The sequence below is a fragment of the Pezoporus occidentalis genome, unplaced genomic scaffold (assembly GCF_034315485.1).
Source record: "Pezoporus occidentalis ecotype Australia unplaced genomic scaffold, CSIRO_AGI_Poc_V1 ctg93, whole genome shotgun sequence".
NCBI lineage: Eukaryota > Metazoa > Chordata > Aves > Psittaciformes > Psittacidae > Pezoporus > Pezoporus occidentalis.
The window spans coordinates 1084198-1109622 of NW_026916294.1; the positions used below are offsets into that span (position 1 = coordinate 1084198).

At 37.7% G+C, this 25425-nt stretch overlaps 1 protein-coding gene across 6 annotated transcripts in view; it reads left to right on the forward strand.

The window, feature by feature from the left end:
* Positions 1 to 25425, forward strand: part of SPATA17 (spermatogenesis associated 17) — an 81133-nt gene that overhangs the window by 1340 nt on the left and 54368 nt on the right. For 5 of the 6 annotated variants that reach the window (XM_062605970.1, XM_062605966.1, XM_062605971.1 and 2 more), the window contains exons 2-5: positions 1043 to 1132; positions 2766 to 2847; positions 9513 to 9563; positions 15262 to 15365. In XM_062605970.1, the coding sequence (XP_062461954.1) occupies positions 2779 to 2847; positions 9513 to 9563; positions 15262 to 15365 (224 nt within the window). In that variant the 5' untranslated portion in view covers positions 1043 to 1132; positions 2766 to 2778. The remainder of the gene's footprint in view (positions 1 to 1042; positions 1133 to 2765; positions 2848 to 9512; positions 9564 to 15261; positions 15366 to 25425) is intronic. The other variant, XM_062605969.1, reaches the window with a different exon arrangement.

The following is a 25425-nucleotide window of genomic DNA, read 5'->3' on the forward strand; positions in this document are numbered from 1 at the left end:
GTGGCTGTGCATGCATCAGTTCACTAAATAAGCATCAGTTATGGGCGACTATGCTTGTATTTCACGTATTTCAAGTTAAAAAGAACAAGCTGGGCCAGACATGGTAATCCATTGGAGGGCAACATGCTTGAGGTTTGGGGATTTGGTTTTTTTTTTTTGTTTTTTTTTGTTTGTTTGTTTGTTTGCTTGTTTTTTTTTTTGTTTTGTTTTGTTTGTTTTTTGTTTTTTTTTTTGTTTTGCAGAGCTTTCAAAAAATGGTTTGTTATTGGGGTTTTTTGTTCCGCTTTAAGAATAGGCTATAATCCATCAGTTTCTTGAAATTCAGATTTTCAGCTGAGAATTTAAATGAGAGGCTTCAAAATGTCCAGCTCAGCAGCTGAAAGGCTGATCAGTAATTTGATCTTTGTTCACTAGGGTGAGAATCTCAGACTACTTCAACACAGCTGCCAGGAAGGTCCTGAAACAAATCAGAATAACCTGTTTAGAGATCTTGGTAGATCCCTATTTAACTTGTAGACTGAACAAACAATTTTGGGTCATTAATGCATGTCAAATTTGCCCGGGTCTTTCTCTGAAGTATTTTTGTAGCATTTGTGTTTTGAGTCATAGAATGGTTTGGGTTGGAAGAGACCTTAAAAGTTCATCCAGTTCCAACCCCCTGCCATGGGCAGGGACACCTTCCACTAGACCATGTTGCTCCAAGCCCCATCCAGCTTGGCCTTGACCACTGCCAGGGATGGGGCAGACACAGCTTCTCTGGTCACCCTGTGTCAGCCCCTCACCACCCTCATAGGGAAAAATTTCTTCCTAATATCTAACCTAAATCTACCCTCTTTCAGTTTAAAACCATTCTCTCTTGTCCTGTCACTGCATGTCCTTGTAACAAGTCCCTCTCCAGATTTCTTGTAGGCCCCCTTTATGTATTGGAAGACTGTTATAATGACTTCTGAGCCTTCTCTTCTCTAGGCTGAACACCCTAGTTCTCTCAGCCTGCATGTACTAAATTACCATGCTGACAAATATTACTACTCTCTATTTTCAGATCTCTAGATGAAGAAAGAAAAATTGAGTACAAAGCTGCTGTCAAAATCCAGAGCTGGTTTCAAGGATGCAGAGTCCGATCCTATCTGAGGTAGTATATTAAGTCTGTCTTAATCTATACTTCAATCTTGATTTTTTGTTTTTTGACAGAATTCCTCACAGTATTATTATTGACATTGATATAATTTTTTTTGGAACACTATGGTTGGTCTCTTTTCCCAGGAGGCCATTCTCCATTTTTTTTTTTATCATAAGCCCACCTAGTCTAACTCATGTGCTCAAATTTCTGTATCTGCATAAAAATTGGGGCTGTGAGGGGGAGGGTTTGCTGCATCTTCTAGTTTGACCTCTTCCCTTTGCAAGTCATTATGTGTCATCCAAGCATACTGTATGAAGCCTAAAGAATTATTAGGTTGAGTAACATTAATCACTTCATGGCAGATATTCCCTCACAAAAAGAAAGGCTACAGCCATTGTGTGCTGTTGTTTAAAAAAGCACTGATAATTTGTTTTCCAGTGCTGGTTCAAGTGTGGTATCACGGGATACAACCATCACACGCAAGCGCTCAGCAGGCAAACAAACATGGTATTTCAGCCCTCCAAGGAATATCAGTTATGCCATCAGTGTCAAAAGTCCTTGCAAAGACAGAGGATTGGTTAGTGCCCCTCTGTTTCCAGCACATGAGTAACAACAGCATGCTGCAGAAGAAAGTGAAACCCCAAGTGTCTTTGCCAATCCATTCTGTAGGAAAGTGCTCTTCCAAATGCACGTTTGTAGTTAGTAATGACCACTGTAAGAACAACATAATTGTAATGAATGCATAAGAACTAGATCAGCTAAGTGTAGAAGAGGATTTTCCCTGCAACTTTGTAGAGTAATCCTGCTCAATGTCCTCTTTCCAAACTTGGGTGTGGTGTCTGATTTAGGAGCACAGGCTCGATATAGCCAGTTGTGTGTTCTGAATTAGTCTTTCATTTGAATTACCTGCTGGAAAAAAACTCCCTCCACCGCGTGACTCTAGCGGTATTGCAAGGGTTCTAAATTTGGCCCTGGTTAGGTGGTACAAATAGTCCCCTATATAGCTTTTTCTAGCCAGTCCCAAAGTAATGATTGTATTAGTTTCTGTGAAATTGATGTGAGACATCAGTTACGGAATTTTTAGTTGCATAATTCTATGATTCTATAATAAAGCTTGTATATATAAGGACAGAGTAAGGATTTACTTAGAATTAGCTAGATATAATTTTCTAAAAGAAAAAAATTATTTGAAAAATTCCAGATATTTGTGGGATTTGTCAAATCTTTAAAAATTTGAAAGCTGTGAAAATATTGCATGTGACTGATAAAAATTCTGAACTGGCCAGATGTGTTAGTTTAAACCATCAATGAAAATACCATCATCTACCATGCAAATTACATTTCTAGAGCTATTTCATTCAATTTTTGTAATGATAACTGAAACAGTACATAGATAGAAGTTTTCAGTAACCCATTTTTTCCAAAAGCGCACATATTTATATATGTGTACATGAGTAAATATATGTATAAATTGGTTTATAAGTGTGTATGTGTGCACATATGTGTATATGTATGGAGTATGTTTGCAGTGGCCATCTGTTTGGAATATGTATGGATAATACTTAATACTTTAAGATTGGAAAAAATAAAGTTGTTTTGTAATGTCTCAAAGTAATCATTATTTTGGTAATGTATTTCATTTTAGATATCTGAACCAAATGGCAATTGTTATACAAAGGTGGTGGAGAGGATATCTGAGCAGAAAACACTTCAGAAAAATGGTGAAGGTAGGAAACTAGTTTTAAACATTTTGTTTGGTTATTTATAGAATACATCTGAAGTCATTCACTTGTCTTGAAATTCAAAAGCTGAAATGTGATCCTTTATACACATCGACATGTACTTTACTGTCATGGAAACAACCACTAGTTTCAGTAAGCCTACTCATAATGGTCAAGTTAAGTTAAAGTGTTTGCAGATCAGGAGTGTCAGTCCCCAAACTAGCAATGAGATCTGTTCATGCAGAAGCCTGCCTGCATGATGCTAATTGAAGGATTGAAACTTTTCAAGATGCTTTTTTTCCCGGTAGAACTTTTAATTCTGAAAAGAAAATAAGCCAAATTGTCTACATATTGCTGCTCCATGATTTAGTGGTTGAAATTTCTTGCTTAATGAACCTTGAAGTATTTGAGGTTTTGCCTTAAGGCACACAGGTCACAGTCAATCTAATTCTCTTGACAGACTTGAAGATAGCAAAAGTGTATGACAGGACACAAGCTAAAACTCCTGTTAGCAGGTTTAGGAGTTTAAGAAGAAACTTTTTTGCTTTTAAAAACTTGTTAAAAACTAATTTGTGGCTTGTTAAAAACTAGTTTGCTTTTAACCTAAAACAATGAGCTTAAGGTATTTAGTTTACTTCAGTAATTTATCAATTTATGGTAATATTTTACACTAGTTTTAAACTTGTTAGCCATTTATTCTTGATTAATTTTGCTAAGGTTAAATTACTGTCTTTCAGTAAATACAGACAAGCTAAGAAAAAGAAAAAGGAGCCATAATAACTCATATATTACAGGCTAAAATCCATACCTCCTACTAAACTGTGTTTTCGAGTAACAGGACTTGTGTGCCTGAAAGCTTGTCTATTTTTTCCCCAGGTCTATCAGTAGTCTAATGAAGGATTTTACCTCCTCCAATTTACCTGCCTTATCTAATAAATTATTAGGATATGGATCCTTTCAGGCTGTGGCTTTCAGCCTGTCTTCTAAATCACTCAGTTTTTAATACAGGGCAGGTAGCTGCATGCTTGGATTGGGTTCTGCTTAAAAAAAAAAGTTGGACTTCAGTTGAATATTGTGCCTGAGTTTAGGGAAGGTTTGTTTAATCTAGGAAAGCTTCTGTAGAAGAGGGACATAATATTAATGTATATTAAAATTTATTAGTGGAAAGAAATGATCCATGCAGTCACTGGAAAGAGGGAAGGAAGAAATCAACTTCATATGAAACGCTGACACATACTGCCAAAACGTGTTGTGAACTCCCTTTACTGCAAGTTTTTAAGAAGAGAATAGACAAATGCATGTGTAGGGCTTAGATATGATTCAGGCAATGTTTTAGTTCTACATTTAGTTCTACATTAGTTCAAGTTCTAAATTTTTTTTCACACTTAAAACATCATAGGGTGATGAATTTCAGAAACAAGGCAATTTATGTGTTTCTGTGTTTCAGGATGTCAGGTTTTGTCATCTGATCACTAGGTCTTTAAGAGGACTTAAGCAGGACAAAGGCCTGATGGTGGTAATTTTGCATGGTTTTCAATCCCCCCAAATTGTAAGGAATTATCTTCTGGCCACTCCATATTCAAATACTAATTGTTCTGTTCATAGTAGTCAATCTCCTATTTTAAACAGAATGGTGTCACTTTAGAGGCTTATTTTCTTATATAAAGGTTGTAAAAACAGTGGTGCCCAGTTAAGATACATCACCACAGTACCTACTGTTCTTAGTGGTGCCCTGTAAGTGAGATGACATGATAACTCTTCCCAGGGAGCCAGCCTGCAACATTGTTTGGAGTTGCTGCCCATTGACAGGATGAGAGGGTGCAAACTGGAATATAGGAAATTCCTTTTCAAAGTTAAGAAAGATCTTTTCTTGTTTTTTAACTGAGATGGTAATCAAATACCGGAATGGGTTGCCCGGAGAGTACAAGCTGGTTTTGTAGAGTCGCCATCCTTGGAGATACTACAAAGTACAACTGAAGTGCACAACTTGCTCTGTTTGATTCTGCTTTCAGCAATGGTTTGGAGCTCCAGAGGTCTCTGCCAACATCAGTTGTTCTGTGCATCTCTGAAATTGAAGGTTTTTTATCTCATCTCTTTGTTACTTCTCCCTTCTTTTGCCCTCTCTTTTAAAAAAAAAATTCTAATAGTTACATTTTAAGATAGTCTTTCAAATTAGCATATATTTGCTGTAATAACCAGGCTGAGATAGCTAGCATCATAAACCCCCCCTCAGCTTCCCATTCTTGCAATATGTTTCTGGAGATAAAAATAAAAAAGACTTGAACCAATAAAGCCTGGTTCGTGTGTAGTTCTTCAAATAGCCATAACTGACAAGCCCTTGCCAAATCTGAAGTTTGTGGAATAATGCAGGGAAAGAAATTGTGCAAGCCCACACTTAACACATTCTAAATCACACTATTAATTCATTAACTTTCTGGATTCCGGTACTTGGTCAGTATTAGGGTGCTAGAGGAGCAGAATCTCATCAACAAACTTACAGATTGTACAGTGATCAGCATGGAAAACCACCTTTTCCCCTCAAATACTTTATTTTGTATTTGCCATCTCTTTGATTGGAGAGGACTAAATAGGACATCTTGATTGAAAAATAACCTGAAAGCCATACAAGTAGCAGATAAAGAGGTACTTTTCCCTCCCTTTAGACAGCTATATTCAGTGTTGTATGTTTTGGGATGGACTTAAATGTAAAGTTTGAGTTTATTATGTATATTCATTGTTATACTATCTTTACTCCATCAGTGGCTGAATTTGGGATCAGTTAATGTTTGCACTGGATTCTTGCTAATAACTGTTGTAATGAGTCCTAAGTATGAAACACAATGATACCTTTGACATGATAATTCCTTTAATAGACTGGTCACTTTAAAATTTGCCCACTGATAATGTTTGGATTGGTATCTGCTGCCAGCAAACAAGGCAAAGCATATGCACAAAATACCCAGGATTGCTTGATAATAAATCATTTTAATGATTATATTCAAAATGGTGAAATGTGGGTGGTACTGATGCGGAAAATAACAAAAGCTGAGGCTCATCAGATTGGCTGTCCATATGTGCATCGCTGCTAGTATTTCATTTGTTACTCTTCTGCTGCCTCTTGCTTTGATTGTTAGATATAAGTTAAAAAAAAAAATAAAAATATGGTTTTTGTATGACTAAAGCTATGTGCCTTTCTATATCCTAAATAGAGGTTCTTTGGTATAAAGCTTTGTTTCCTAATATTAATCTCAAGCTGTGGTTGTTTAAATCCAGACAGCAGCTAAGTACAATGCAGCCACACACTCACCCCCCACAACTCCCCTGTGGGATGTAAGGAGAGTCAGAAAAAAAAATAAAATCCCATGGGTTGAGATAAGAATAGTTTAAGAATAGTTTAATAATTGAAATAAAAGTAAAATATAATACAACAACATCAATAACAATAGGATATATATATATAGAGAAAGAAAAACAGAATACCAACCAGGATCATATCTGTCTTGGTTTAAACCCAGCCAGACAGCTCGTTCACTCACTCCCTCCCTTCTTGCCCTCCCCCTACTCCTGGAGGGACAGAGAGGAGAATCGAAAAGAATGCAACTCCCACGGCTTGAGATAAGAATAGTTTAGTAACTAAGGTATAACACAAATCACTACTGCTACCACCAATGATAATAATGATAAAGGAAATAACAAGGGAAGAGAAGACAACACCTCACCACCAGCCGACCAATAACGCACCCCCCCCCCCCAGCCCGACTAAGCACTGACCGGTAACTTGTCCAGCCCCGCACTCTTCGCCCTTCTGGGTAACTCTCCGTTACATCCTGGGCATGATGTGCTGTGGTATGGAATACCTCTTTGGTCAGTTTGGGTCAGCTGTCCTGTCTCTGCTTCTTCCCGGCTTCACCTCCTCCCTGGCAGAGCATGCGGCTCACAAAGTCCTTGGTCAGGGTAAACATTACTTAGCAACAACTAAAAACATTGGTGTTATCAGCACTGTTCCCAGGCTGAAAGTCAAAACACAGTGCTGCACCAGCTACCGAGAAGGAGAAAAATTGACTGCTACTGCACATCTGTAGGTGATCCCCAAACATGTTTTTAAACAGAAAAGGAGAAGGTAGTACAGCACTTCATACACAAAAAGCTTCGAATGTATTTTGGAACCATAGACCTACTGTAAAGTAGTAGGGAGACCTGTATATTAAAACCAGAGACAGATACAAAGACTTTATGGTTCAAAAGTGGAGGTGCTGCATGTGGGTGAGATGGCAAGATCATTCTTCTCAGAGAGTCAACCTTGCAGTGTCACCTTGGAGTTGGTAACCAGAACCAGGGGCAATGCTATGGGCACAGCTGAAATGCAGGAAATTCCACTTACACATAAGAGAGGAGTTTTCTGTGCAAGAAAGCACCAGTTCAGGAAAAAATCTTTTTTTTTATTAGGAAACGATATAAACAGAGACTGGGGTTGAAGCACTAAATTATGGCTCTAATTCTCCATCACTTGTAATAGCAGAACTAGTACACATTATTCTAATCAGGACTAGAAAACAGTGCAGAAGAGCCTAGATGGTGACACAGGCTTTGGCTTTAAGCACAAGGATAAGGTTGTAAGGCTGTTAATTCTGCATTTGGCTGACTTGTGATTTAAAATAGTGTTGAGTAAAAGCAGGAATATGTAATTTGCTATTTATTGTGCCTGATCTTGTTAAGTTGTGGTACGGTAAGGCCTGGATTTCTCACACCTAAGTGAAGTAAGCAATTTAGGACCCTAGTTGTCATTGACTATCTCTGTAAATGGTAGACAGAGATGCAACTGCAGAGCTCTTCAGTACTTTGCCAAGCGCAGAAGGAAAGTGGTCCCACTGTCTTCCAATATTGATAATATAAAGAGCATTGTGATAGGTCTCTGACTGAGGTTCTTCAGAGAAAGGGGATGTATTCAGACCTAACAGCCTTAAAATAAGAGAATAAACAAAGATGTGAGTTTAGTTTAATCAGTAATGGACAGAAATGAGGATTTTTAAGCTTAGAAATTCCCATTAAAAAAGTACTTTATGTATTTGGTGGAAGGGCAAGAAAGAAGGTGGTACAAAAGAAGAAGGGATGAACTGCAAAGCAAAGTTGTATCAATTTAATCAAGCAGTTTAGGAATATACTTAGCCCTGGCAACCATTATTTCATTCCAGTATTAGCCATCTACAGTCAGTATCACTCAGGAAACATTTATGGAGACAAAAGGGGAGACAGAATCCACTATTCTAATTCATATCTTTGAGGTGGAGATTCCCTTAAATATATATGTGTATGTGTGTATGTATACACACATATATGAAAAACTTGTTTGAAATTTAACAGTCCTTCATTTTTCTTTTATATCAGAAATATCTTTTCTACTGTTTCCATTATTAGTAGATTGGTATGATATGAAAGTGAGCATTTAAAATGCACCTTAATTAAACTGCAGGAATTATGCCTTGCTTAATGTAATGAAGAAAGAGAATTTAAAATGAAGTAGCATCATTGTGTTCATTTGTAAATAACATATTGCAGCCAACTGTTTCTTAATTGCCCAGACTGTTGATAAATAATCCAGTCCTGCTGCTCTCCACAGACAATTTGCTTTGGATCAGACTAGGCAATTCAAATAACACTAATTACAGTGAAACCCTTTTATAGTGAATTCCTGTTTGCCATGGGGGAGAAAATCACTATATCGGGGGAAAGCACTTTTGCCTTTGATTTGTGTCTAAAACATGAGAAACACATAAAAGCTACATGTTGTGCTAAATAAAGGACATACTCTTGCATTCAAAGTACTTATATTTTACTTTTTATGATACAATTGTGAATTATGTTCATTTTGCATTTGTAATTAGAGGGTGGAACAGATGTGAAAGCTTAGTTTAAAGTGATGTATCCATTAAAATAACCTATGCTGCCAAGTGATTGCTTAGTATAATAGGGGATTCGTTCACTATGAGAGGAATTCTACTTTATTGGAAAGAAACCAGGACTTCAGGAAATGTTTTCTATGTCAGGGGATTCACTGTAACATGGTATCGTTGTATTTATGATTTTATGATGTTAAAATGAATATTAAATGAAATAAAATTCCCAAGGATTACTCAGGAGGCAGCTAAGTACATAACATTTAGTACAGATGGTTGGAAGGCACAATTTTGCTCCATCACTGCGTATGTATCCTTGAACGATTTCGACTGAAGACAGCATTTCTTTGAAATTTTCATTAAACCAGACGTCTTGAAATATGAATTCCTTTTATGTTTCTGTGAGTTTTGGCTAAAAGAACCCCAGTGAATAAATCATACATGATACTAAGTGTCACCAGCACTTGTGAATATTTCTGCTTTGTTATTCTACTCTCAGTAGAGCACCATTGATTATCAAACTCAGCGGAGAGCATTTTATGATCATATATCTCCATTAGCTCCTAGTTTGACTACCATAGATTTTTCTGGTTAAGCCTGCATTATGTATTAGGAAGCCTATCTCTTCAATACAAAGTTTGATTTTATTCTCTCTAAGACTAGAATTCTTATTATGTATTATGTATAAAGATTCTTATCTTTTATATGTAAAAATAGGAGCACTGTCTTTGTGCAACTGAAATATAAGCCTTCTTTTCTTCCCCCCTTGATTCACAGACAGCATATTTTATGATGAAGATGAATTTCTACAATGAAATGGCTGTCAGGGTAAATATTTCTTCACTTGTTAAACAAATGAAAAAGTCAATTGTGCTCCGAATTTGCTTTTAATAAAATGAGCAAACCAGAATAATATACACTTGATTGATATGCTGATGGCAACAGTGGGAAATGGTACATAGTTAAAAATTAAAGTTACATTCAGTAGATTGGGTTGTGTTTGAAAGCTGTAGCTGAACTTAAGGCATCTGCATGTGTCTTGCTCTATTGAATTCTTCATTCTACCTTACCAGATATGATATTGATAAAACCCTGAAACATTCTAGCTGTATTCTTACAAATGTAGACATATATTAATAATTCTAACAAACGAGAGGGATTTTGGGTTTGTTGATGTGGCTGTGCTTTTTCTTATGTTAGTACATCGTGAGATGGTCAAGTTCGAGATCCTCAGGACAGTGAGAAGAGCGTGCAGCAAGCTCACTGCCCTGGACTTCAAGAGAGCAGACTTTGGCCTCTTCAGGAACCTGCTTAGTAAGGTTCCATGGGGTATAGCCTTAGAGGGCAGGGGGGCCCAAGACTGTTGGTTCATATTCAAGGATCACCTGCTACAAGCTCGGGAATGTTGCATCTTGACTAGAAGGAAGTGCAGCAGGAGGGCCAGGGGCCTTCTTGGATGGATAAGGGATGCTGAGGGAAAAAAAGAGGCTTGTAAAAAGTGGAAAGAAGGACAGGTGGCCTGGGAAGAATACAGGGATGTTGTCTGGGAAGCTATGGACCAGGTTAGGAAAGCTAAGGCCCAGTTAGAATTAAAGTTGGCTATGGATGTTAAAGATAACAGGAAGGGATTCTATAGATACATAGCGAATAAAAGACAGACTAGGGACAATGTAGGCCCTCTCTGAAAGGTATCCAGAGAACTGGATTTGGAGAAGGATTACTGGATTTGGAACTGGATTACCCTGGATTTGGAGAAGGCTGAGGTTCTTAATGACTTATTTGCCTCAGTCTTCACTGGCAAATGAACTGACGAATGAAGTTGCTAAGGCAGTGTCCATCATATTTGAAAAATCCTGGCAGTCAGGTGAAGTTCCCGATGACTGGAAAAAGGGAAATATAACCCCCATTTTCAAGAAGGGGAAAATGGATGACCCAGGGAACTATAGACCAGTCAGTCTCACCTCTGTGCCTGGCAAAGTCTTGGAGCAGATTCTCCTGGAAGGCATGCTAAGGCTCATGAAAATCAACAAGGTGCTTGGTGACAGTCAGCATGGCTTCACTAAGGGAAAATCCTGCCTGACCAATTTGGTGGCCTTCTGTGATGGGGCTACGGAACTGATGGACAGGGGTAGAGCGGCTGACATCATCTACCTGGACTTGTGCAAAGGGTTAGAGACTGTCCTGCATGACATCCTTGTCTGTAAATTGGAGAGACATGAATTTGATGGATGGACCACTGGGTGGATAAAGAACTGGCTGGATGGCCGCACACAAAGAGTTGTGGTCAGTGGCTTGATATCCAGCTGGAGACCAGTAATGAGTGGTGTCCCTCAGGGATCGGTGTTGGGACCGGTCTTGTTCAACATCTTTGTCACTGACAAGGACAGTGGGATTGAGTGCGCCCTCAGCAAGTTTGCTGGTGACGCCAAGCTGTGTGGTTTGGTTGATCTGTTGGAGGGAAGGAATGCCATCCAGAGGGACCTTGACGCACTTGTGAGGTGGGCTGATGCCAGCCTTATGAAGTTTAACCATGCCAAGTGCAAGGTCCTACACCTGGGTCGGAGCAATCCCAGGCACAGCTACAAATGGGGCAGAGAAAAGTTTCAGAGCAGCCCTGCAGAGAAGGACTTGGGGGTGTTGGTTGATGAGAAAATGAACATGAGCCGGCTTCAGTGTGCGCTTGCAGCCCAGAAAGCCAACCGTATCCTGGGCTGCATCTAAAGGAGAGTGACCAGCAGGTCGAAGGAGGCGATCCTGCCCTTCTGCTCTGCTCTTGTGAGACCTCACTTGGAGTACTGTGAGCAGTTCTGGTGTCCTGAACATAAAAAGGACATGGAAGTGTTGGAACAAGTCCAGAGGAGGGCCATGAGGATGATCAGGGGACTGGAGCACCTCCCGTATGAAGATAGGCTGAGAAAGTTGGGGCTGTTCATCCTGGAGAAGAGAAGGCTGTGTGGAGACCTCATAGCAGCCTTCCAGTATCTGAAGGGGGCCTATAGGGATGCTGGGGAGGGACTCTTCATTAGGGACTGTAGTGATAGGACAATGGGTAATGGGTTAAAACTTAAACAGGGGAAGCTTAGATTGGATGTAAGGAGGAAGTTCTTTATTGTGAAGGTGGTGAGGCACTAGAATGGGTTGCCCAAGGATGTTGTGAATGCTCCATGGCTGTGTGTTCAAGGCCAGGTTGGACGGAGCCTTGGGTGACATGGTTTAGTGTGAGGTGTCCCTGCCTGTGCAGGGGAGTTGGAACTAGATGATCTTAAGGTCCTTTCCAACCCTGACTAATCTATGATTCTATGATTCTGCATGACATTTGATGCATTGAATCTTGTAAGAGTTACTTTGGAAAGCACAGGACAATTTCATTGCCTAAACATAGAGGTAGACCTGCACTGAGCTTGCTGATGTTTGAGTGAATTTTGCTAGATGAAGAGGAGTTTAAACAGTCCTTGAACTTTAGTAAATATACAGCAAATTATGATTGTTATGAGCTGCAAAATAATTTAGAATATATATAATTTCTGGAAAATATCTAGAAATCAGCAATTTTTCCTCTACTTTAGAACCACAATTAAATATATGGAACAAACATGGGAAGGACATGAGAGATTTTTTTTAGGTGAAATATTTTTATCTCACTTAATTCTTCTATTTTGTGTAATAAACACACTTTAGAGGCCTATAACTTTTTTGGCAAGGCATCCTACCTTTCAAATACTACCAAAACTTGGAATGTGGTAGGAACGGAGAGTAACCCAAGGAAACTCCTGTAAAGTAGGAAGATTCTGAGAACAGATTTTAATTTTGTGGCCTTTCCAGTTCCAAAAGGTCTCAGACTTGAGAGATGTGTTCCCATCAGGTTTTTGACTTGGTGCGGGTTCTTTCAGAGGCACAAAACAGAATCTTACATTTGGTGCATGTTAGAGAGCTGAACAGTAATCTAATTCTTCAGAATTTTTTTTGTTTTTTGAGGGGAGAGAGTTTCATTTATATAGGTTTTGGGTTTTTTTTTTTAGTTATTTTATTTGGTTATTAGCTAGGTTGAAAGTATTCCACACTGGGGAGAAAACAGAAGGTGCGAGCTAGCTCTTAAAAGTTGGCTGTGTACTTTTAGAAGGCATTTGAAGACCAAATTCCAGAGGTAATTATGTAGTCTAATCAAATGAAGTTTTACATTTGGTCTTTCATTTTTAAAAGAAATGGAATGTATTCCCATTCATTTATAATGGAAATATAATGTTGAATCATTAGGTGATATAAATCGTCAACGTACCATTGTTTTCAGTCATGTCCTTTCCTTTAATGGAAATTTAAATCAGTAGAAAACAATACAACAGATCTTTAATTGCAAATGTCAGAATACCATTCTCTTGTATCTAAATATTGCGCAGCCATATCTGCAGAGCAGATTGAAAACGCTACCATTCTGAAACACTGAATATTTTGGTGTTGGGTTGTTTGCTGTCATCTGTTTTTTGAAGAACGAGCCAAAGCCCAGGAAAATAGACAATGAGGCCTGTTGAGTTTCTGCACAGATGTGTGGCCAGGCTTTAGGTTTCCTAAGCCAACAGTGCCTCATATTCACACATTGTGTGCTTCATTCATGATTAATATGCTTAAGTATTCTGAAAATATAGCAATAACTGTGTGGGTTTGGTTTATTTTTTCTGTTTAACCACTTAGTTTTGCCTCATAGTTTTATTAAACTATTTATTTCAGTTTATAGTCATTGATTAGAAAGGCATATTTAGTTCTCACTACTGAAGTATCATTGAGAGTGTACACATGCTCAGTTTCTAAGTCGTCTTAAATCTCTGTCTCTCTGCATTTAGTTGTAACCAGAACTATCAGGTTCACCCTTTCAAATTAAATCAGAGAACTTGTTTAAATCAATTTCAGTTTTGACTAATAAGTCAGAACGTGATTCTCTCCCTGAAAAGATTTAAGTTTGCTAAAATTTCCAGCACCAAAAGTAATCCTGTGGAAAAAAAAAAACCAAAACTATTTCCGTGAGCAGATGGCTTTTGATATATCAAGGTTTTGCCATTTGTTTTAGTGCTTAAAATAAACATTATTTATAAGACCACTTACATTTTGATGTTACTTAATGAGGAATATGCATCATTGATTTGACTAGCTTAAGAGGTCATTTAGAACTTGCCCGTTAACAAGCTGTAATCTGCTGAGCACACAATGACTTTGGTTAAAATGATCTGTTCAGTGCTGATCAATGACAATAATTGTTTTGTACCAATCACTGTTGAAACTTGCTAATTACTTTGAAGGGCATAAACACTTCTATTTTTTTCCTCAAGAATTTTTAAACATTCACCTTGGAATTAAAAAGAAATATATTTATAGCATATTCTAGTTCCATATAAAAGCAAACATTTACAACTTGCACATGGAAAATATGAACATCATCAGAAGCTTTGTGTAAAACATTCAAAAAGATTAGTCGTGAAAAGACATACAGTATTAGGGAAACAGAAGCCTAGCATAAAATAATTTGAGGCAAAATGCAGTTTTTCTTGCTTATGTTTCATTCAGTTGGAATCAGTGAGGTCGTTCTGAACAGCAAGTGGTGTAAATAAAGGTAGAATGCAGCATTTAATTGGTATGCTGAGCCCATTGGAGATAATTATAGCTTTATGCAATGTGAGTCTTTTGTCTTTCAGTTTGAGTTTTGATCCTTTAACCCAGAACTATCCACTTCTGCATTTATAACTGTGAGGTGAAGACTGTCAGAAAGAGTTCCAAAGGGACCATAATCCTGCATTAATGAGCACACAGCTAGATGGGAGCCAAGTTGCTCTTGTTGAGAAATTTTGAAGCCAAACAGAAAAACAAAGCTAAGATCTTTATTTACACGCAAAGGGTTTTGCTTAATCCCATATCTCGGAAGGCATAGTCATTCTTTGCTCTTTCACGATCCCTTTTTAACCCAGTAAGCTTGTATATGAGAAAGTGGAGTTGCAAAGAGTATGAAATTTACTATCACTTAGTGCAAAGAAGCATGTCTAGTGCTTAAACTTTCTTGTTCCCATGTTCTGCTACTCACATAACTGTTATGTATACATATTATAACAATGTCTAGAGGTCCAAACCCTTTTTTTTAGTCAAAAAACTCCAAACATATGTATACATATTATAACAATGTCTAGAGGTCCAAACCCTTTTTTTTAGTCAAAAAACTCCAAACAACAAGACATGGGTAAAAGAAAATGCCAACTTTTAAAATTAGTCATGAGTCTTACTTCTTTTCATTGTCACACCCCAATGTAGCTGGATTTTTTTAAACTTGATATTATGTTTTTGATGTTGGCATTTAATAGTAAATTCATATCACCATTTAAATACAATATGTTACATCCTACCCTTGTTTTCTTCATTGAAACATAGTGGTGTTTCTACTTGATATCACTTTTAAGGAAACCATATTATTTGCGAAATACAGCAGGTTTTTGATATGCATACAAACTTTTGATTTGAAATGTACTAAGCAGGTATTTATTTCCTCTAGATTCAGAAAAGATGGCGAGGCTATTATATTCGGAAATATGTCCATAATTATTATGCACTGAAGGAATACCTGGAAGCCATTTCTGTGAATAACGATATTGTCAGGTAAAGATAAACCTCCATGGGGTAATGCATTCATTTCCTCTTCTTTTATTTGTAAAAAGTGCATGGCACTATTTAAACTGTTTCTTTGAGTGCAGGTTCCCTTCCATTATCAACTATACATGTATGTATCAGTCATCATTCACTTTAACCTAAGCCTGTGCATGTTGCACCAAATTCAGTTCTCATTTACACTCTTAGAAATTCAAAATAATTTCTTTGAATTCATTAGGCAGACTCTGGGTTTGTACCAGTTTCATAAATTTGAATTGGGCTTTTCGTCTCTGCTCAGAACTCACAGATCATTATGCCGAATATATGGTTTGTTGAACTAGTTTAGTTGGTTTCCCAGTATACACAAGCTAAAAAAAAAAAAAAATGGTTTCATAGTTTATTTTGCAAATTGATTAGTGACAATGAATGAAAGTGCAGATATAGATCTGAGTTACATGCATTAGCAATGCTATGAATGTTAATTGTGAAAAGGGCTGGTGTAGATATAGTGAAGCAGGTTCGTTTCATAGTTACAGAAGAGATTCACTTGCCTATTAGATTTCTGGCTAGAACTGTTGTTGCTGTATGCTCCTACTCTATTTCTTCTATCCAGCTCCTGTCTTTCCCTGTACTTAAGTTGAAGGCTGTATAAAACAGAGGCAATTATTTCCCTTTAGCACATTTGATGTCCTGATCCATGACTATTTCTTCAGAGAACAGTGGAAACAGAAAAAATAGTGGGTTTCCATGATTATTACTTTATCCTTGTAAGTGAAAGTGTTGAACAAAATCCGTCAATTTTTTGCTCTTCAGAATGCCTGAGACAAATCTTTGCTTTCTGAAGCATAGAAATACAAGGCAGTCTAGTGAAAAAGTATTTCTGGAAATCTTGTCTAGATCACATGGCAGACAATTCAGCCAGAAAACTGTTAAAGAAAAAAGAATATGTAAGTTACAGATGAAAAGAAAGAATTATTCCACTTCTTTGGACACTGCTTATTAATTTATAATGTTTTTCCACAATTATAGATGATGATACGTCCTTTTTGTCATAGCATTATAACTCGTGCATTACACTGTTACATGTAATGAAACACACTCGTAACTACTTCCTTTAATCTCTCATTGCTATTCATTTAAATGTATTCTATGCAGAAAGTTAAATTATAGCTATGCAAAACCAGACTTAAAAAACCCATCATCTCTTCAATTGTACCTTCTTGTTCTGAAATCTTTGAAGTATGTTGTCTTCTTGAAAATGTAGAATTCTAGGAAAACTAGACCAAATTGTGGAAAGTAAATGAAGCCATAATTTTTCTGGTTTAAAATGAATATAACTGAAATAAACTGCAGAGACACAACCTTCTTCTCTGTTTGTAATAGTTCAAACACTCTTCTCTATTCCCTGCCTAAACCTGCAAAAAGGCTCATAACTTGTCAGTTAGATCAACCTTTGATGTGTGTGAATAAAACAAGGTAACCAGTAGTGTTTCTGCTGTACTGAACACAGGTTGATTGGAGCTTTGTATTTTATTTCCCAAAATCCACAACAGATTTCTGCTGGGTACATCTAACTTTGCAGGACTACAAAAATACCTTTCTTTAATTACTTTGATAGGTTCATTAAATTCCCTAGAATTTGTCCAGGTGTTTAAAAACCATAAAGCCTATCCATTGGGTAGATATTTTAATCAGGAAATACTTTTTTTGCTGCTTTTCTTTACTAAGTAAAGTGAGCAGTGTACCTTCAGGTACGTCAAATTGTCTCAGATGGTCCATGTAAACTCTTACCCAGCAACTTATATATTCATACTCTGCTAATTCGAGTTCTGTCTTTGAGAATTTACATAATTTTATATCTTTCAGATGAAATGAAAAATCCATCTTCTGAATTAAAAGTTAATGAATTTTTGCATGAATTTGGTCACTTATCTCAAACAAGTTTCAGTTTTAAAAATGCATCAGTTTTCAAGTGCAATCAAGTCACTGCAGTAATCTCTTTACTGGGGAACATTTGTAATCAAATACATATATTCTCATGAAGGCCAGCGGATGTTTAATGAAGATGAGGTGTAAGCCCTCAGCAAAACAGATTTTTCCTGTCATTGGGCTAAGATGCTGTCAATTACTTTGGCCCCAAGGCAGAGAGTTTCTTATGAGGAATACTGAGCAAAATGGAGAGATTCTCTGCATATTTTCGTCAGTCATCACATATGGAAGACTATAACCTCATTGTTTGTAAACATTTTTGCATATAAACAAAAGAGCACAACCTAACAAATGAAGTAATGCATTTTTTCTCATTTGTCTTATAGCTGTATTCACCAGAATATATGCATTGTGCAGTGTCAGTGCTAGTAAAGAACCAAGTTTCTTCACAAATAGCAAACAAATCACTGTAAAACAGAGACTGACTTTAAGGACTCCAGTGATATAACACACCCCCCCCCCAAAAAAAAAAAAAAACAACTAACCAAACAATGAAAAAACAACAAAATACACATGAGAAGTTTATAATTCCAGAATCTCTTTAAACAGTATTCTTTCTGGAATTATGGTGTGATTGTAAACTGAACTAAAAAGTATCGTTCTCAGTCTTATACTCTAGAATAATGCTGACAGAATTCTTATCAACAGCTACCTGAAATCACATTTCAGGTCCTTCCCTCTTGGTCTCCAGAACCCCAGGAGTTGTGCTTATTTTTCTCCCCTTTCATTAAGGAGGAGCCTGTATCAGCTTACCATTCAGTACTTTCTAAGGGAAACTTCAGAGGAGATTGCCAGAGAACTGAACATTCTGTTAGTTTCTTAGAAGAGTATCTTATAAGACTTAGTGAACAAAGTTTGTTTCCTTCACTCTTCTCCTTTGTCCTATTTTTTTAAATATAAGACACATCCCCCACTAAAAGGTTTTCTCAACCAGTAGTCACATTTTTACCATTCAGCTTTAATACAAGCCGTCCTTATTTAATAGCTACCCTCATTTAGTAGCCAGACCTTTATCATTTGTCTTTACTGTGGAAACCCCAGGAGAAAGTAAACTTAATAGAAGCTGCCTCAGTTTAAAGCCATAGAGGGATGTAATTAAGTTTAACAGAAATTGATTCTAACAGAAGTTGACCTAAAATATAATTAAATAATAATAGTCATATTATGTGTGAGGTTCTACTCACTTAACAGACTGCTTATCCTAACTTAAGGCACTAGTTTTTTATGAACTGAAGGTAGCTGTCGGCTTTAGCTCCCAGACTGGCTGAAGAGTATGTGGGGTTTCCTCCAGCATTCCCATTACTTCTCACTGCTGCATAAGCAATAGATGTGATGGCTGATGGTGTCCCCAGTAGAGTCCCTAGTAGTTAAGTTGAGAAGTGATACGAAGAATCCTTTGACAGACGGCAAAAAATGAATTTGAACCCTGAACTCTGCCTACGTAAGGGCAGACTAAGACTTTTCTTGGTATTTGTACAGTTTAGCCTCAGTGTGATGGTGAAAGGGGTTCATCAGTCCTGAATTCTGTTTTGCCTACAAGATTTAGGAATTTCTAAACTGAGCAAGTAGGAAACCTGTTCTTAAATATTTATTTTACAATAAATATTTTAGTAATAAGTCTTCCTCCATAGCATCTGTTTGTATTTAAATAAGTACCAACTCATACTGTATTCTATCTAGATATGGATTAGTTGGGTGATTGCATATATACAGGCATGCATGCATTAAAATGAATTCCATTACTTCTCAGTAAAGTTCATGTATTTAATTTTAAGGAAATGTACCTTGTTTTGAAATATTCTTCTAGCTACTTTTAACATCTCTAAGACCTAGAAAAATGGTTACCAGGGGAAATATGCCAAAAGCAATTAGCATAGGCTATAACTCCATATGATGCATTAGAATTTTGGTTTATGTGAAACAGTTTCCAATCCATGATAAGCAAATTGACATCACTTCACATAAATTAGCATGCTGGTACCATTATATCAGAAGAATTTATGGGTGATGTCAGTTGCCCAACTGTGTGATTAACTTGCAGTTCTTTGACTAAGGTTATCTACACACTGGCCTCTAAACTACAGTAAAGCAACTTTGCTATATGTCAGGTGTGCAACTAGAGATAAGATTTGGGGATGTAGTGCTCCATTTGCTGATGAATGGCACCATTTAAATTTTTTCCCTAGACACAGGACTCAGTAAGATAGCAGTATCAGAAAACTAACAAAGCAGTGGCCAAGTCCTGGCATTGGGTTTCTCGTGTAATCAAGGCAGTTAGTTTAAATTTCTTGGCTATTAAATAAATAGTGACTTAAAGGTAGCAAACTAAGACTTGATCTTTAGCAAGCATAGTACTGTACGTAAATGCTGTCATGTGTATAAATCATGAATTCACACACTTACAGGGTTGACACCAAATTCTTCTTTCTATTGTTGCTGGCTATAGTAGTAAAAAAGCCTTGAGAGTGGCCCTGAAGGGTGTGACTTTCATCCAAGTTTGAGTAGCTGCTCTATGAGCAGATTTAATGTCACAGTCATCATTAAAGTTTTTTGGTCCTCAAGAAATATCAGGGAAATAGATAATGCAAAGTGATACAAATTGCTTCCTTGGCAATATGTATATTCACAAATCCTTTGTGGAGCCTGATTTTTTATTAACTTAATGAACAGTGAAATACAGTGCTGTTGCATGTTGCTGGTGGTCTAATCCAAGGTTTAGCCTTTCTTCAAATACGCCTGAGCATGTAGGACTGAGAGAGGTAAGAGTATCTAGCTTATTCTTGATTAGTAGAGCACTACTGACGTCTGTTTGCTTTTAACATGGCAAGTACTTTGCTGCTTAAAACTTTTGAGGTAGTGCTGTTTTCCATGAAGTGGGCTTGAATTAAATCATCTGCCATCATAGTATTACGAGGAGAATTTTCTCAGCATCAACCTCTCTGTTCGTTTATGATAAGTCCAAGTGCTGGCCATTCTTTCAAGTGTCAAAGCATTTTGAAGGATGTATATATTGTCTTATAATTCAATTAAAATGTTCCTGCTCATTGACTGCAGAAGCAATTGATTCTGTAGTCTATTTTCAATTAGTGCCAAAGCGTTTCAAAGAGCTCCTTGGAATTCTTGCAATAATAAAAACCTCATTTTTGTAATGTTGTCTTTCTCTTGATGTTTAATTAACTAATTTGTCCTCAACCCATCTTCTTTTCCTTGTCTTTAAAGATATCAAGAGGAAATGCATGATGCTTTTTAACTTATGTACCTGTAATTAGAGTTTTCAGAATGTAAATTTATCCTGGCAGCTTTCTTTGGGAGCCATAGAAATAAGTGCCAAATGTGCTTTTGTTTATTTAAATATCAATTTTGAATGGTAAAGCACATAATTTGAGACATTTGAATGCCATGAAGAGGGACCTTGACATGCTTGTGAGGTCGACTGATGGCAACCTTATGAAGTTTAACCATGCCAAGTGCAAGGTCCTACACCTGGGTCGGAGCAATCCCAGGCACAGGTTGGGCAGAGAAGAGATTCAGAGCAGCCCTGCGGAGAAGGACTTGGGGGTGTTGGTTGATGAGAAAATGAACATGAGCCGGCTGCAGTGTGTGCGTGCAGCCCAGAAAGCCAACCGTATCCTGGGCTGCATCAAAAGGAGCGTGACCAGCAGGTCAAAGGAGGTGATTCTGCCCCTTTACTCTGCTCTTGTGAGACCTCACCTGAAGTATTGTGTGCAGTTCTGGTGTCCTGAACATAAAAAGGACATGGAACTGTTGGAACAAGTCCAGAGAAGGGCCACGAGGATGATCAGGGGGCTGGAGCACCTCCCATATGAAGATAGGCTGAGGAAGTTGGGGCTGTTCATCCTGGAGAAGAGAAGGCTGTGTGGAGACCTCATAGCAGCCTTCCAGTATCTGAAGGGGGCCTATAGGGATGCTGGGGAGGGACTCTTCATTAGGGAGTGTAGTGATAGGACAATGGGTAATGGGTTAAAACTTAAAGAGGGGAAGTTTAGATTGGATATAAGGAGGAAGTTCTTTATTCTTGTTAGGGTGGTGAGGCACTGGAATGGGTTGCCCAAGGAAGTTGTGAATGCTCCATCCCTGGCAGCCTTCAAGGCCAGGTTGGACGGAGCCTTGGGTGACATGGTTTAGTGTGAGGTGTCCCTGTCCATGGCAGGGGAGTTGGAACTTGATGATCTTTAGGTCCTTTCCAACCCTAACTATTCTATGATTCTATGATTCCATGATCTTTGTCTTTTCCAGAGGATTGTAGGTATAACATAGATCTCGTAGGAAACTCAGTACTGTATTGACTGAGGATCCTGTAGTACTTCCATAGCTACAAACCTGATGTTAGGATGACTAGGGTATAAAAATGAGTTATTTGATTCTTCTCTGTGATTTGACCTGGTTTCCATTGAACAATATGAAGATACCAATATTAAATTAAGTGGGAGTTAGACCAGAGAAAAGCTTTAAAATTATAAACTGTAAAGAGTCTCATATCTGGTTAGAATAGTTTCCACAGTTGTGCATTTTATGATGGTTGTTCCTTCCTAAACATGTTTCCCACAAATCCAGCTTTATTCACACATTCTGAGCATAAATACCCTCTTTGACAAGTCAGTCCATTTTTAGGTCTTCTCTTTGCCTACCTTTATACATACTAATACAGTTTCATTTACATATATGCTTTTAAACAGCATATATAGGCTTTCAATAATGCATTTGGCAAACCAGACATTTTAGATGGACTTTCTGTCTTTTTAGTTTGATCATGAAATTGAAATGAGTAGGCTAAAGCTATAGAGGAGGCAGTGCCTATTTTAACTCCAAAGAAAGCACTTTCTGAATACACTGAGGTTAAGGTAGAAACCCCTATGATTACAGAAGAAGCTGAATTTCCGGTGCAGGTTCAGCTAGATATACCTCATGTGCCTTATTCTGTTCATGTCTCTTCTGAGCAAGTGGTGAAAGCAGTCTTACCCTGGTTTTAGTTCTGTGTAACACTGATCAAGTTTTGCAGGTAGACATGGGTATTGTAAGTAACCATAAGTAACTGCTTAGATTCTAGTCTTGAAAAATATGAAGGCTATATTTTCTCATGTATTTTTGTATAGCACTGAGAACACCATTAGGAGTAACAGATTTAACATTAAGCCTTATTTCACTTGTATCCAATGGAAAATTTTTAATCTGAGTGTGTAGAAAGAAATTTGAGATCCTTGCATTGACTCATTGGACCAAATAAAGTGCGATGTAGCTGACTACTTTTGGTGAAAGTAGAATAAAACAGTATTGTAGAGTAACACTGGGAGGAGTGGCTGACACGCCAGAAGGCTGTGCTGCCATCCAGTGAGACCTGGACAGGATGGAGAGTTGGGCAGGGAATAGCTTGATGAAATATAACAAGGGAAAGTGTAGAGTCCTGCATCTGGGCAGGAACAACCCCAGGTTCCAGTATAGGTTGGGAAACGACCTGCTAGAGAGCAGTGTAGGGGAGAGGGACCTGGGGGTCCTAGTGGACGACAGGATGACCATGAGCCAACACTGTGCCCTTGTGGCTAAGAAGGCCAATGGCATCCTGGGGTGTATTAGAAGGGCGGTGGTTAGTAGGTCGAGAGAGGTCCTCCTTCCCCTCTACTCTGCCCTGGTGAGACCGCATTTGGAATATTGTGTCCAGTTCTGGGCCCCTCAGTTCAAGAAGGACAGGGAGCTGCTGGAGAGAGTCCAGCGCAGGGCAACCAAGATGATTAAGGGAGTGGAGCATCTCCCTTATGAGGAAAGACTGAGGGAGCTGGGTCTCTATAGTTTGGAGAAGAGGAGACTGAGGGGTGACCTTATAAGTGTATATGAATATATAAAGGGGGAGTGTCACGAGGATGGAGCCAGGCTCTACTCAGTGGCAAACAATGATAGGACAAGGGGTAATGGGTACAAACTGGAACACAAGAGGTTCCATTTAAACTTGAGAAGAAACTTCTTCTCAGTGAGGGTGACGGAACACTGGAACAGGCTGCCCAGGGAGGTTGTGGATTCTCCTTCCCTGGAGACATTAAAAACCCGCCTGGACACATTCCTGTGTAACGTTATCTAGGTGTTCCTGCTCCGGCAGGGGGATTGGACTAGATGATCTTTCGAGGTCCTTTCCAATCTCTAAGATACTGTGATACTGTGATACTGTGAACAATAGTTTTATACCTGTGAGCTTTGAAGGCACTGTAGTGTCTGGATAGATTTCTATTTTAAATTACAAAGAGCCCATAAAGCATTTTCTGCAGACAGACTGACTAACCTTAGCATTTTATATTGTCTTCCATAGACAGACTTCACCGTTTTATATTTGTCTGAGGCAGGACCTTCACTGCAAAATAAGTAGAAAAGGGGAAGAGGTACAGTTTCATTACGCTCTAACATATCATTGACTGTCAGGTAGGTCTTGTTACGCTGTCCATCCTCATTTAACTATCCCACAAGATCTCTTAATGAAGTTAAGCCCCAAGTTCACTCCAGTAATTCTGTGGCAAGAGTTTGTGCAATGTAACAATTCATCACTTGTCAGGAAGGCACTTTTAGTTTATACATTTAATAAGGGCATCCTCTAGCTTGGTTAATTAGAAGTGAACAGTTTGCATATTTACTAAATGCGGAGTGTCATTGCCACCACGGCCTATTGCCTACATGAATTATTTCTCTATCTGCAATAAACAGCTGGGTAATTATTACTGCCATAATCAGATAAATTCCCTCTGTAAGGCTTTTCTTACATGGCAATTCTTTGAACTCATCCAAAGCTGAACAAAATTTATGAACTCCAGCAGCTAGGCCACTTTTTCATAGCATAGTGTCCCTGTTCCCTATTTCAAGGACATGTAGAGTATCATAAATATTGTGTAAATTAGGAGGATAAATATGATTACCTAAAGATTACATATTAATAAACTTGATTTTCAAAATATAATTTTCAGGTTGTAACTGATTACATTATAGCAGTTCTGTTTTATCTAATTGTAGAGACATGACAGGCCATCGATATACAGGGTATACTAGGTTATCAGGGAAGAGCTCTAGCATTTGAGGACTAAATACTCATGAAAAAGTATATAAATATTTTTTCATGTGCCTTTTGGAGTAATTTGAGCTGTTTAGGTCATTAGAAGAATGACAAATTTTATGTGCTATTTACTCAAATCACAGCAGTTCTTTTGTCATTAAAAAGTGGCATGGTTCTTTTTGGTGGGCAATTTTCAGCTTAATAATGAAGCATAGAATTTAAATGCGTGAATGCATGTGTTACGTTCGAAAACTAGATATTTCTTTTATTTGTGTACAAACAATTATGTAACTAAGCTTGCTCTATGCTATCCAAATATTCCAGCTCATATGTGAGTGTATCTATAGATACAACAGTGATTACTTCATTTACACATACAGCTTTACCAGAACGTGCTGGAATGTAGCTTATTTTTGAGTTCTCCAAAGAAACAAAAGAAAATCAGAAGACTTAAGTGTCAATTTACCTTTGGTGTTCAAAATATGTCCCATATTTCTCTACAGAAACATTTTTATTTTATTGTTAACTTCTTGTTATGTCTTCCTGTACTAGACTGAAAACTCCTTTCATATTTAGCATCAGTACATTAATCTACCCAGCTTTTAGTATTCTTTGTGCCAAACATAAAGAGTGGAGGTCACTTGAAGATATTGTCCCTATGCTTAAAATAGTTTTTGTGATAATTTTTAACAGACTTTAAAATACTAACAGCATCAGAACTCAGTTCTGGTGTGTTTTTTTTTTCCCTTCTGCTGAAGTATTTCGAGACAGCGACATTTTCGACCTCTTTTCTGCAAGTAGGTTATTCTTTTCTTATCCAATAACTAACTGATTGCAAAATGCTTACAGCCTCATCTAACAAACTAATTTGATCTTTCAGCTGCATGGCACCCAAAATCATGCAGCACTCATTAGTCTACTTGTACTTGATAGTGGGAGGCCTCACTACCACCTGGCATTGTGTTTAGCTACTCAAGAAAGGATCTAGAACTCATATCAGGAAATTATGTGGTTAGGTATAGACAATAGAAT